Source organism: Hipposideros armiger, unplaced genomic scaffold (genome assembly GCF_001890085.2).
Source record: "Hipposideros armiger isolate ML-2016 unplaced genomic scaffold, ASM189008v1 scaffold_225, whole genome shotgun sequence".
In the NCBI taxonomy this organism is placed as follows: Eukaryota; Metazoa; Chordata; class Mammalia; order Chiroptera; family Hipposideridae; genus Hipposideros; species Hipposideros armiger.
In genome coordinates this window covers 848,477-862,897 of record NW_017731575.1, presented here as the reverse complement: position 1 = coordinate 862,897, position 14,421 = coordinate 848,477, and the positions used below count along the sequence as shown (strand labels likewise).

At 42.6% G+C, this 14,421-nt stretch overlaps 1 protein-coding gene across 1 annotated transcript in view; it reads right to left on the bottom strand.

Moving 5' to 3' along the window:
* Nucleotides 1-8,684, bottom strand: part of CDH2 (cadherin 2) — a 236,461-nt gene extending 227,777 nt beyond the window's left edge. Inside the window, exon 1 of the mRNA XM_019654571.1 lies at nucleotides 8,524-8,684. Coding sequence (XP_019510116.1) covers nucleotides 8,524-8,583 — 60 coding nt within the window. The 5' untranslated portion in view covers nucleotides 8,584-8,684. The remainder of the gene's footprint in view (nucleotides 1-8,523) is intronic.
* Between the last annotated feature and the right edge of the window lie 5,737 nt (nucleotides 8,685-14,421).

Here is a 14,421-nt window from a genome sequence, read left to right as displayed (position 1 = left end):
AAAAAAAAAGATTTGAAGAGGTAGCAACAACTATCTAAAGTTTCAATGGTTTTCCCTGGCATGTGTGCTCTTCGGAGTTATATTAATGAACTACTGACAATTATGAAAAATAAAATAAATTGTGAAATGTCTTAGAACTGCATATGTGCAAAAAAAAACCTGAAAGGGCGATTTTAGAGCCCTTACTGAAAGCAGTACCACAAAAGTTCTATATGTAATGCAATAGAAGAAAGCTGAAATGAACTCAAAATTTATTTTAATAATGATGGAAAACGTCATTTCACATTTCCATTTCCAGTTCCAGTAATTTCTGAAATACTAAAGATTCCAAATTATGCTCCTTTAGTTAACTTTTTTTACTACTTTCTTAACCCATTAAAATATTAATATATTAGAATTAGAGGCTTGGGGGGAATCTGGGTATAAATATTTTAAATTATGATGAAGTAAATATTTTTAAAAATTAACAAAGAAACTAATATTAAAACTACAATATATAGCTTTACATAAGTATATACTATGGTCAAGTAAAATTGTTTAACATAAAAAACAATATTAAAATTACAATACACAGAACTACGTAAGTACAGTATTACTCCAGTATTTATTTTTATTATAGGAAGGTATATTTTGTAAAAGAAAACCTAAGAACAAACCATGGGTCAAGCCTCTCTCCAAGTTACTCTATAATGAATGCCATATTGCATTTATAATAGCACCTCCTTTTAAATAGCTCAAACTGTTTTAAAAGCATTACACAACTAATTCTCCCAATGCTTCTTGGGAAAAACCCAAGTTAAATAGTTTACTTCATCTAGACCAGAACATTCTATACTAAATGCATTTCTGTATCTCAAGTTCTAGATACTAGTAAGGTACACTTTACCTTTTTAAATTTTAGCATTTTAAATTTTAAAATTTAAGGTACACTTTAGACTACACTTTCACTATCAGAACAGATGAAAAATGAAATATTCAATCAGCCAAGAGAATGTAAGATACATCACAATAGTTTAACCAACTAGTATAATATCTCAGGCACTGAAAACTCAGTATAGTATGGTCATTCCATGCTACAACATGGAAACTTATTTATTATTTAACTACCCATTAATTTAGCTAATCTTCCTTTGGACCTACTTATATAGCTCAGTCTGCTATAAGTTGTTCTCAACCCAACTTAAGGATGTTCTAGTGTTAGTTTAGGTCATCTTCATCTTCTTTCTATTCTGCTTGGTAGTCTATTCTTTAGTTAACAGCTTCTACCTGTGGTCTTTGTCCAATTTCTCTTCATTCGGAAGCCCTGAAATCCCACTGGTTATTTTGTCTGTCCTTCCCTGTAGCTTTTCTAAGGTGCAAGACTGCCCAAAAAAATTGGGTGGTTTAGCAAACATTTTCTTGACCTGGAACTAGACCTAACATGTTTTATTTCACACAACAGGGGTTCTCAAATCAAACTGCACATTACACCTTAATTTGTCAAATCAGTTCCTACTGATGGGATTTTCAGAGATCAACTAATTCAATCTTTTCTAATTATAAAAAATGCTTCAATATATATCCTTATCTATGTATACACAACGTGTTCATCATGAATACAGACATATCTGTAGAAAAAGAGAGGAATATTTGCTAGGTCAAAGGGCTGTATCTTTCATGCTGATCCACATCACTCAATTCGATGATTCTCACGGAGGCTATCTTCTCTCAAAGAAACATAACAGAATAAAAGTAATTATTTTTATTCTTAATTATATTACATTTCCCTTTCTTTAAACCTGACCCTCCCGCACCCCCCAAAAGTTTACTTTAGTGGTAAAAGCAACACAGCCAATGAAAAAAGTTATGTTTAAAAGTCAACCATATAAAATAAGGAGGACTTCTAACCCATCATATGGTAAACCATTGCTAATAACCATAAAACCACAACCTACTGTTGTACCCGAAAATCCTTACATTTCAGGTTAAAAATTAAAGCCATTCGGCCACAAGAGTCACAAAACTGAAAAGTCCCTTAGAGATCAACTAATCCAACCAGGTCCAAGATTTTACTACTGACAAAAAGGTCATGAGAGTTTAAAAGTAAACCACATCTAGACCAGACTAAACCCCAGACTTCCTGCCCTTGACACTAGCTACTGCCCTTGACCTTATGTAAGGGCAGCTCCTTTGCACAGAACAAAGTTACAATACTCTTGGTGCCCTAACCACCATTGCTCACTTTGCTTATTCTTGTAGTTTGTGAAGTCATACACACACTATATTCCCTTTTGTATCTGGCATCTTTCACTCAATTTGTAAAATTTTCAATATATTGGGTTGTTGGAAAAGTCATGAAGTATTTTTTCTGCTTTTTGTTGCAAAAATGCGTCATGACTTTTCCGACAACCCAATATATGTGTCATATATGTCTGAATAGCCACAAAATTAGGAGAGACTTGTTGACACTATAGAAATATCTGGGAAGTATGTCGAAAACTGATTTGCTATTAGAAGTCAAGTAAATAATTACCATTGGGAGATAGTTAAAATTGAAAGCGGGCATTTCTGGGAGTGCTGGGAGTGCTATGACTTGTTTGGTTTCTGATTCAATAGTATGCTCAATTTACGAACATTCAGCAGGCTGTCCACTTATATGTGCACTTTCCTGAATGCATTTGATACTCCTATAAACTCTGTGTGTGTGTGTGTGTGTGTGTGTGTGTGTGTGTGTGTAAAATTTAAATTTTTTAATTCCCTGCAACACAAGAAAGAGCACATTAGAACCCTATCTTGGAGATATCGGCACCAGACAGACTCTATTGGGATTGCCAAAGGAGCTGCAAAAGGCTAATATTTGGGCTGTACAAAGCATATTTTTCATTATTTACTGGATCAGAAAGCCATAATAAAAGAATTTCAGACTTTGAACTGCTGCTTTAACCACCATGCATGACACACACACAGTTATTAATTAATTATCAATTGACGCTTCATGCCAAACTGAGATAAATGTTGCAGTTGACAGCAGTCCTCAACATATATGGTATGTGATTATATATGCAACCCATTTTTTTTTTCAGTCACAGACTCTTTATTTCAGAGGTTCTTAATCTTGGGAGTGTCATAGACAACTGAAAATTTGATGAAGTTTAAATGCTCTTTTCTCAGAAAAAATGCAAATGTACAACTATAAATATAATTTGTATATCATAATTATGGGACTCCCAAATCCCGCTAAAGCCCACACATGGTACTTCTGGTTAAGGGTCCTAGATATGGTTGTTTTCTAACCTCAGGCATCAAGAAAGAAATGATCCTTACAATCCATGACTTTGTATTGGCTTCTGGGAACCATAGTAGCCTTCAAATTAGAGCAGGCATCTTGCTTCAAGGTGCCACATCAGAGCTGTGGTTTTTAACTCTAGATTGAAATTAGACTGAAGGGGAGACTGGCAGAAAATAATAGACAATCGTGATTGATCAGAGCCTGGAAGAGAGTGAGGTGGGTGAGGTAGAATAATTTACCCCTGGACACAGACTAGGAATAAGAGAGACTCTACCTTCTTCAAAGGGTGGATAGCGATGCTTGAGTTCAAGATTGGGCTCGATATTTGTGTCTTTGCAACCCATTTATTTACAGGTGCAGTAAGTACAGCTGGCAGCTCAGCCAAGGAAGTGCACTGAGTACTGAAGAGTAACAAGAAATAAAACCTGAGCAGTACTCATGTGTAACCTACATTTTCCTTTTAAAAATGGTATTATAACACAAATTGCAATCTTTATTTCCAAATCTTTCCAAATTTGCATTTAACTCATGAATGCACACCTTCTTTTTCATGCTTGAAACACAGCATTTTATATATGTAGAAGATATAGCTCTTACTAAAACATTTATCTGCCAGGCATGAATAGGGTTGCTTAATTAAAATTTATCTACAATTAGTTAAATACACAAAGACTAGCATCTGCTCAAATTAACGGATAGAATTTGCTGAAAAATGAGGACAAACATAAGTGTTAGTAAGGAAAAATCAGAAATGTGAAGCATAGTGATTTGTTGGTATAAATTATGTTTCACTTATAGTTCTTAACCCAACTTGGAAATACTTAGGTTCTAAAAGGTGTACTAATGGCAGATGCAAAATACTTCAGTAATTACTCATTTGAGTAATGACAAAATCCCAATTCCAAATCTATCACTTTTTCTAAATGGTTGATCAAATTCACCACAAGTCTGTGTGCTTAAACTTGATTACTTTTTGTATTCGAGCCAAAAGAAAAAATTTGAATAATGTTAACTTGGGCAAAGCAAGAGTGTATACACAAATACCACATTTCTTAAATAACTGCTCTGATTTTTCTTTAAAATATCACACTCTAACGAGACTATCCCTTGGAAAACAGAATGGGGATTTGAGTTACTTAGGATTTTTTTAAAAGGCATTTTAAAGCAAGATTAACTGTTGCTTTAAATCTTGACATTTCCCGATTAATAATCCTAAAGCTTAATGAGGCACAACAGATTTAAGCATTGGAGATTTTTAATGAAAAAGGAAATTAAGGACAGTTTGGTGTAATACACTGCCACCAAAATCATCTCTTCCAAAAAGACTTTAGTTTCTACATGTAAAAAATACAAACTATCTAAAAAAGAATTTCTTCTTAAAAAATCTCAGTCCAAAGTTTCAGAAGAAGGTGAAAGTGGACTTTAGTAAAGGAATGAAAGTAAAAAACTACACTCTGTAAATAAATTCTGAACTTGCAATTGTGGCATATATATATATGTACACACACACAAATATATGTGTGTATATTTTTTAAATGTGCCTATAAAATATTTTAAGATACACAAATTATTTTTCAAATCATACCTAGTACATTTGCAATGCACCATCTATTAGTAATGACCACCACAGTCCACAAGTTAAGGGCAAAGATATGCATAACTATGTCCAATAAGTAGAATAAACTGTGAACACCATGTTAATTCTCCTTAGTTTTATAAGAACTTGTAACAAAGACACATGAAAATCAAATAAACACAAAGACATACATATTTTATACTTAAAATGATTATCACATCCTAGATTTCCCACATCTTAAAACAAAGCTTCTTTTTATGTTTCATGTGTTGCATATTAATCTCTTCAAAGTTTATACCAAAACAGATGAAAATCACCTATGGTTCATGCATCTTTTTTCATATGTCCTCATCCAGGGTTGAATGCAGGACTTATGTGATAAGACTATGAACCCAGAATATCTATGAACATTAAGGTGATGTCCTTGATGTGTCATAAGACATACGAGTGTTATTTAAATTAGAACAATGGAGTTATGCAATCAAAATATGAACTAGAAAAACAAAACAGGTTTCTAATCTACTAATTACTGAGTAGGCAGAAGAAGTAAAATTGATTTTCTTTCCGATGATAAATCTATTCATGGATTTGAGAGTCACCGTATAATTTAAAAGGAAAGCCTGTCATAATTTTGTCATATCCCTTGATCAGTGAAATGTAATGCTCAAATTCTACCTTTTTTAATGAAAAAGACAATGCTAATACCCTAAGTTAAAATGAGGAAGAATGGAGAAAATTTTAAAGCTAAATACTGTAATATGCAGAATTGACTAGAATATGTAAATCTAGGTAAAAGAATAAGAAAACTAAAAAAGAATCTCTGAAAGTGAAAGAAAAGTGTTCAAAGTAAAACAAGGTACACTTCAGTTAACAATTAAAGGCATAAAGTCTTTCTGAATATTCAATTATTCTCATTTAACTGGTCTGAAAAAAATGAGGTTGCTCTGTATCTACACTAATAACCTATTCATTCTCTTTTCCGAAACTCTTGGCTCCTTAGTCTGCCCTGAAAAAAACTAGACTTTTAATAGCAGATGACTGCAGAGGGGCCATTTTCACCTTGCAGATAGATCTTTGTTATTCTGGTGTGTAAAGCAGGCCATTAGCACAGTCATTTCTAATCTCAGTTGTACAATCCACATGGTGCACATAACCCTAAAACTCATGTTGCATAAACTGCTCTGCTTCCACTCCTAATGACCTTGCAAATCATTCAATGTTATTGCTTGACTTGCAGCCATGAATTAGAAGACTGCCAAACAACTTGATGACAAAGTTATAATTTTCCCTTTCCTGAAGGTTCATGAAAGTCAGCATAACATTGTCTAGAATAAACTGAGAAAAGAATTTACAATGGAAAAGATAAGTGTAATATTTGACATTTATAAATGGTATTTTTAAAAATACTTAAGGAAAACAGTAAATGATCTACAAAATCCACACCTGACTTCAAGGTAGATGACTAAAAAGGAAATGAGATTGCCCCTTTGGTACCACACTTAGTCCCATGGTTTAATGACCATCAAATAAATGTCTCCTCCTGTCCTAACTTCACTGTACAGTATTCAATTAAAACTTACTTTCAGATCAAAAAGTGAACATACCATCACATTCTGAGGCTATATTATGTCCAAAAAATAATGGTTTTAGAAGATATTTTTTATTTATGACTTCCTTTGTTTTAAAAAAAATATCTGATGTCCCAAGGACTCATGAGTTTATTTTGCATTCCCCTTAACTTCAAACACTTAAAGTAGCACTTTTTTCCTCTTCCCTTTCAGCCTAACCTCTTTTAATAAAGCCCATTTACAAAAAAACAAAAACAAAACAAAACAAAAAAAACAATAAATGAAGTGACAGGAGGTGAAAGAATGAGGAGTGTGCACTCCAAGAATAAAGGGCGGTTTTATAACAGGAGATACTTTTGTTAGCAAATGACTGGCAGGTCTCCTCCCCCAAGTTAAAAAGAAATTCCATGGACTCCCCAAAACGGCAGGGACCAAAAAATGTCTAGTCTAATAGTTCTGAAAAGCCCAGAGTCAGGAGGGCGGACTGGCCGGTGGGGGAAGGGGAGAAGACCAGCAGGAAACGAAAGAACAAAAGCAGAAACCCAAGAAATGAAAAAGAAACAACGGGACCCGGGCGGCCAAAGAGCCCGTGGCGGGGAGAGAGCAGGAAAGTGGGAGAGCGCGACCCAGGGAAGAGAGCGCAGAGCGGACGGGGCCCGGCTGCGGCTCCATGGCGCACCATGGACAGGGCTCGGCGCCGCCACGGCCCACACCCCACTAGGGGGCGGCGGGAAAAAGCGCTAAGAGACCGTGGGCGGCGACCCTGTCCCGCCCCTGGTGCCGGTAACCCCTTCCCCCAGGCCCTGACCCGTGAAGACCACAGAGGAGGGTGATCCTTACCATCTGTCCCTGCCCTGCCCTGGCCGCCCCCGGCGCAGCCGCACTTCCGAGCTGCGCCCGCACTTTTACGAGCTGCCACCGGCTGGCCACCCCCAGCCGCCGGCGGTTCGCAAGGGGCCCCTCCGGAGAATTTCCCGGGAGACCCTACACCGCTATGAAGGCAGACACGCCCCTCTCCGGTAGCTGCTTCGGGACCCCACCGCCTCCGGGGCAGACTCAGGACCCCCGCCAGGCTCCCACCAGGGGGCCGCGGCCGAGGCGCTCGGCGTCTCTTCCCGGGACCTAGCTGGCGGGCCAGGCGGGGTCTCAGGGCATCCTCCGAATGGACACCACGGGAAAGTTGGGTGGTCGGCCGGGCTGGGAAACGGCGGCGTGGAGTGGCGAGGGAGCCTGCGACCTGCCTGGAGCAGGTGCTTCCTGCAGCGGAGGAGCCTCCTAGTACCGATTCCATGCAAGGCTGGCTGGCATTCTCCCGAAGGTGTGAAAAGTGCGGAGGCTCCCGGTGAAAGCGCCCCCAGGGCAAACGCAGGGCAGAGAGAGCCGGACCAAGGGAGAATAATAATAGCCAAGTAACGGAACTTCTCCCCCTCGGGGTGGGATAAAGGGGCGTACGGGCAGAAGCTAGATGCGGAGGCACAGACCCGCAAGGACTCCTGGAGGCAAGGGGGCGAGGTTTTCTCCCCAGGTGGGACCGACACAGCACACTGTGAGCCCAAGAGAACGAGAACAGGAGGCAACTGGGGGCTGGGGTAAAGACAATAGGACAGTGGAGCACTCTGGCACCGGGAGGCGCGCGGGTGCCAGGGTGGGGTGGGGTGGAGGCAAGTCCCGTAACTAAGACAACAGAGTGAGAAATGCTACTGCAAACTCGCGACCCATCTCCGCAGAAATAAACAAACAAAAAAGAAAAGCTGGAGCAAAGTGCAATGCGAGGCGCGAGAAGCGTAGAAAACAGCAAAACCCTCCGGTTTCCTATCCTACCTCACCGTTCTACTGCCTAGAGCTACCTCCCGCGAGCTCTCTCGACCACGAAGGAGAAGCCGAGGGGGCCTGCGAACCGCTTCTTCGGGACTCGCCAAGAGAGGCGTGGGAGCCCAGCCCGCCCCGGCAGCCCTGCCCCAGAGCCCGGCCGGAGCCTCGTGTCTGCGCAGCTCCCGGCCGCGCGGTGCGGCACCTCCCTTCCCGGCCCCGCAGCGGCGCGGGGAACAAAGGGACCCGGCGCCGCCCGCCCCACCTCGCCCACGGCCCGGTCCGCGGGGACTGCCGCGTACCTGAAGCAGGGCCGCCAGCAGCGGCAGCAGGGTCCGCGGCGCTCCCACTATCCGGCACATGGAGGCGGAGATGGGCCGAGCGAGGAGCCGGAGGCGGCGGCGGCAGCAGCAGCAGCAGCAGCAGCACCAACAGCGGCGCGGAGAGAGGGCTCCAGGCAGTTTCCACCCCCTTCCCTTCCCCTCCCCACCCCACCCCCTTCTCCGCTGCTCTCCTCTCCCCGCCAATGGAGAGAGAGCTGATGACAAATAGCGGGCCGCGGAGTCCGCGGGACTCGCACCAGGAGTAATAAAACAGACCCAGAGATCAAGGGGCTGGGGCGGGGGCGGGGGGAAGATGAGCGCGCGCGTGTGTGTGTGTGTAGGCGGCCGCGGTGGCAGCGCAGGCGGGTCTGCTCTGGCCCAAAGCGCAGCGGAAGCTGGGAGGGATGCAGGCGGCTGCGGCGGGGACCTTGGCCGGTGTAGGATGCGGAGGTGGAAGTGGAGCGGATGGCGCTCCACAGGAGCTCCGCAACGCGAGGTTTCGGGCTCGTGGTTTTGTTTCCTCCGGGTCCCCTCTCCAAGGCCGCTCGCCACGACTAAGACGCGGGGAAGAGCGCCGCGGGGAGGGCGCTCCGTGTCCTGCGCGCTGCGTCCACAAAGGGCAGCAGTCCCGCCGCCCAGAGCTTCCGCTGCGTGGGGGGCTGTGGGCCGCTTCTCGGCTCCCCTTTCAAGTCCCCGGGCGAGTTGGGAGACTGTTCTCCGGCCTCGGCCGCGCGGGGGTGAAGCCAGAGGCCCGCGTGGCCGCTACCGCTGCGGCCCCGTCCCGCAAAGCTGCTGCCGCGGCCGAACCTGCAGCCTAAGCGCCGGCACCCGCCTGCCGGTCCTCGCCCCGCGCCGCTCACTGCGCGCGTCGCCCCACCCCCCTGACGCCGCCGCCCGCGAACCCCGCTCGGCCTCCGGGAGCGCGACCGGGGCGAGCCACTGCCGCCGCCGCTGCCGCTCTCCCCGCGCTCTCCGCACGCGCTGCTCCGCTCCGCGGCCCGCTCCCCTCTCCTATCCCCTCCCGCCGCCGCCGCCGCCGCCGCCGCCGCCCGCCCTCGCCTCCGCCTCCCTCCGCCGCTGTGCCTCCCCGCCCGCTTGGTGGCCAATCGGAGGCCACTAAACTGCGGCGGTAACCGGCCGGATTCACAGCAGCCGCCCGCCCCCGCCCTGCCGAAGCGCCCCGCTTTTGCTGCAGCCCACGGGGGGTCGCCGGAGGGAAGCCTGGGGTGCGCCGAGCACCGCCGCGGCAGGTGGAAAGGCTGTGGGAAATAAAACTACTTGCGCAGGAACTTGATTGGTGGCAGGTTCCTCTCTGGACTGCGATGGGGAATCAGATTAGTAATCGGAAGTAATACCTCCCTGGGAGCCTAGCGCACACTTCTCTTTCTGTTTTGTCGTTCTTTCGAGGTAGATTATTTTTGTGGGCCGGGGCAGACGCAGCAAACTAGCGACGCAGGCACAGCCTACCTCGGCCTTGATTGTCAGGGGCGCTTGCCGCGAGCCACCTGCGGGCCCGCGAGGCGGAAGCCGCGGCCTCTCTCGGGTGCTCTCTCCTCTCACACCTTTGTGGCTGTGCCGGAGCAGCCCAAGTTTGTGTGTTCTCGTTTTGTTTTCTTTTGTTCCCTCTGGGAGTTTGAGAGTACGCGTTATTTTATTTGAGAAAATCCTGTTTTATATTTCTACCCGTTAGTGGTACAGTTCATGTTTTTTAGCAAACAGTTTCAGGGACTTTGACCTCCACCACCCTTACACCACCCCCAAAAACCACAATGAGAAAAAAGGAAAAGAAAGGGGGAAGCAACCTAAAAGCCAGAAGGCAGCGTGAAAATAGGATTATCTAAAAGATAAAAATGACTGATGCAGAGTTCACACCAAGTAAAGGATTTTTACTTCCACCTTTTTAAGGCGGCATGAACTTGGAGTGCAACACAAAAAGTGAGAGACTTTACAAGTTTGGGTCGCAAGCATTTGTGGAATGGAGGAAGGGGTGAGGAGCAATTGATTTTGGCAAGGTAATAAATTTTTTCCAGAACCATTTAAGTTGTACAGGTAAATAATACCTTTTTTATCTAATCGTTTCAACACTGGAGGTCGTCGAACTTCGTTGCAGTTAATGAACATAATAATTCTGCTTTGGGTAACTGAAGTATTAGCGTTATTTGAATTTGAGTTTCAGGATACTGATCACTTAAGAACTTGATGAATCTCTGAAGCATCAAGTACTAATTTCTTTGACATAAGTGATGCAGCTTTAAATAATGTACTATTTCTGGCTAAGCTTTTAAAGTTTTAATATTCATAGGGAAGCTTATTCAATTTTAATTAAAACATAATATTGTAGGCCATTTCTTTATGAAACTCAGTTTTCCTGGCTTTTTTTCTTGAAAGAATAAGGAAGGTCATGTTAATTAAATATAAAAAAAGAATAAGGAAGGTCATGTTAGTTAAATAAAAAGACCAAAGGCTTGACTTGCTCTTTCTCTTGTCTTTCTTCTTTGCTAGACATTATTGTCACACTATTGCTAATCAGCATAAAAGTTCTTGCAATAGGATATTTGTAAGTTCCATTTTCAAGGAGTCATGCGTAATAGTAAAACATTCAGAAGGATGTTTTAGGATATAATTTGGATATAATTCGTGAGGGTATAATTTGTTGTACTCCAAGTGGGATTTACAGATCCCATCTCCATGTCTAAGAATTAAGCTGTGATCCTGGACCTGAGGCCTTACCATCCATCCTCACCACTCCCAGCAGTAGCCATTGGTGTTTATTACAATTCTCATTAATTTAAAGGTAGAGCAGACTCCAGCATGAATAACTATTACTTGTTAGTATTATTTGCATGCCCCTAATAATTTAAACTTTTATTATAACTTCAAAATCTGCTTTGGAATACCTGTCAATCAACTAATTCTCTGATTCCAATGGTTTTTGATCATACAGGTAAGCATTTGCTTTTTTTTTTTTTTTTGGTCCAACTTGCATGCCTCTCACTCTTCAGTGGTTGGGAATTGCTTTGGAATCTTGCCTGGGTTTAACCTGATCACATGGTCAGCCAAATTTTGCTCATTAGCCTTTTATCAGAGGAAAGAATAGCCTAGTCTAAAATCATGTTATTGGAGACTTCATGCATTCATTTGATGTTAATAAAAGTAAATTTAGTTTTGACTTTGGCACCCAACACAGCTTTACCTCCATTGCATCACATTTAAGATAACCTAACAGGGCCATTCATTTCTCTGGGCAAATGGTGAGCAAACTCAGAGTTTTCAGCCTCTGTTCAAGGCATCACCACACTGAAGACGAACTTTTCATCAGCCTGAAGAGCGCCAGGGCTGCAGGGGCTTGGCAGTGACCCAGAGCAACAACCAGGTGGTAGAGGAAGAGGAAGGAAGGCAAGAGAAATAATGACAAAAACCAAGGCTCCAAGGCTGGGCACATCCACGGAAAATCAACCTAATCCCTTAATTTCTGACCTATGGGTTGCTGCTGATTTACTACAAGATTTGGTCTGCAAATAAATAGTATGTGCACCAAGCACTGTAGACAGACTGAATGCATGATGTCTCCTGCACACATAGCCAGTTTTCATACCCGTATGTATGTAATGCCATGATGATTCATTTTTACACATTCATTTCAAAGTAAAATCATAATAACCTTTTGTTCTGGTATGTTTTCTCAAACAGGAGATAGTAAATGTACAAACACATCATATGAGTGTTTGTATAAAAGGGTCCTCACTTTGGAAATAAATGCTAAGCAGTAGTGGTCTATCTGCAGCAGCACCCCTACACACACACACACACAGAGCTCCAATGCAGGAACCACATTTGTTTTTACTTCTGACACCCAGCCAAGTGTCCTTCCCAAATGTTGAATAAAGCCCTCTTCCACTCTTTCTACTCCTCCCCCAGTCTCCAGGGCAAGCTAGGATTGTCCCTTCTCCCATAGGAAGTGTCCCTCACATTGTAAGTTTCTCTCCAATTAGCTTCAATGCACTAAAGCTGATGGTCCCTGGGTAATATACCTTTCACAGAGTTATGACATTTTCTAAACGAAACTTAAACATGGTCTATGCAACCCCCTCATTTTACAAGCGCCCCTAGGCTGAGAGCTGTACAAAGCTACCAGTAAGGACACAGGCTCTCGACCTAGGCTCTTACCTAGTCTCTTTATGTAATTCTAGGGTGTCCCTTTGAACTTCAGAAAATTCAACTACGGTCAACCCTTGAACAACATGAATTTGAACTGCACTGGTCCACTTATACGTAGATTTTTTTTTCTACAAATACAGTCGGTCCTTCATGTCTATGGGTTTTGAGTCTGTGAATTCAACCATCTGCAGATAGAAACAGTATTTTTGCATTCCAAGCTACACTTTCTGAATCGTGGATTCCCTATCGGATCGAAAACACTGTTTTATATTCATGATTGATTGAATCTGTGGTTAAGACGGGCCAGCGGTAAACTCGAAAGTTATACATTGAATTTCAACTATGTAGGGGTTGGTATCTCGAACCCCCAAGTTGTTCCAGGGTCAACTGTATAAGGAAGGAGAAGGTTTAAGAGAAAGAAAAAGAAAATTTAATGATGCTGAGGATTTGTCTACTATTTCTCTCAGGTATTTTGTTCTTCAAAGTACAGTAGCCCCCCTCTTATCTGTTAGGGATATGTTCCAAGACCCCCAATGGATACCGGAAACCTCAAGCAGTACCAAACCCTCTATATAGTATGTTTTTTCCTATACGTACATACCTGTGGTAAAGTTCAGTTTATAAATTAGGCAAAGTAAGGGACTAGCAACAATAAGAATAAAATAGAACAATTATACCAATATACTGTAATAAAAGTGAATGTGATCTTTCTCATAACCAATCTGATAACCCTTCTGACTACTAACCGACTAACGGATGGAGAGCATATGAATATACAGTACAGCATGGATACTCTCCCCAAAGGGATGGTGCACATCCCAGGCGGGACAGAGTGGGACAGTTTGAGATTTTTGTCACACTACTCAGAACATATCACAACTTAAACCTTATGAATTGTTTGTTTCTGGAATTTCCAATTTAATATTTTGGGACCATGGCTGACCACAAGTAACTGAAACTGCAGATAAGCGGGGACTACTGTACATGTGAGCCTGGACACATAACTCTGCTTTTCTTTCTGTTGGTCTCAGTTCTCATGTGCCTTTCTCAGTGTGATCATCTCACATATTTAGTGTGATTCTGGCATTTCAAGATACGTTTCTTTTTGTACAACCTGGCTGTTAAGCACAAGCCAGCCATTCATCTGGAACTCAACCAAAGAAGTTGCGATGTGTTCCAATATTAGAAGAAAAACCTGACTTTTTTAAGTCTACTCTTGTTTGGAAATATTATTTACCATTTTTCTTTCTTTCTTTCTCTCTCTCTCTCTCTCTCTCTCTCTCTCTCTCTCTCTCTCTCTCTCTCTCTCTTTCTTATTTGAAAATCGAACAATCTTTTTATGGAAAATATTACCAAGTAACTGGAAGTATATATGGTCAAGTACGACTCAAGGGTGAGTTTCTGAATATTTATAATGCTTTTTCCTTGAGTTCAAAATGTGGAAAATATACCAGTAGTTTTTTAAGAAAGCCTGATGTGAACACAGTGGAGCACAGCAGAGGCTTAGCATTTTATTTACTTATTTATTTATTAAATACACTTATATTCATTGAAGATTTGGAGCAGAGTTACTCAGGAATTTCTCCGAATGCTTCTCTCACCCCCTCCAGTTCTATTTACAATTAAAACAAACAAACAAACAAAAACCCAAGGCTCTCAATCAGAGTTTTGTTTCGGAGGCTCAAATGTTACAGAACAAGACAAAATCAATAATGTAGA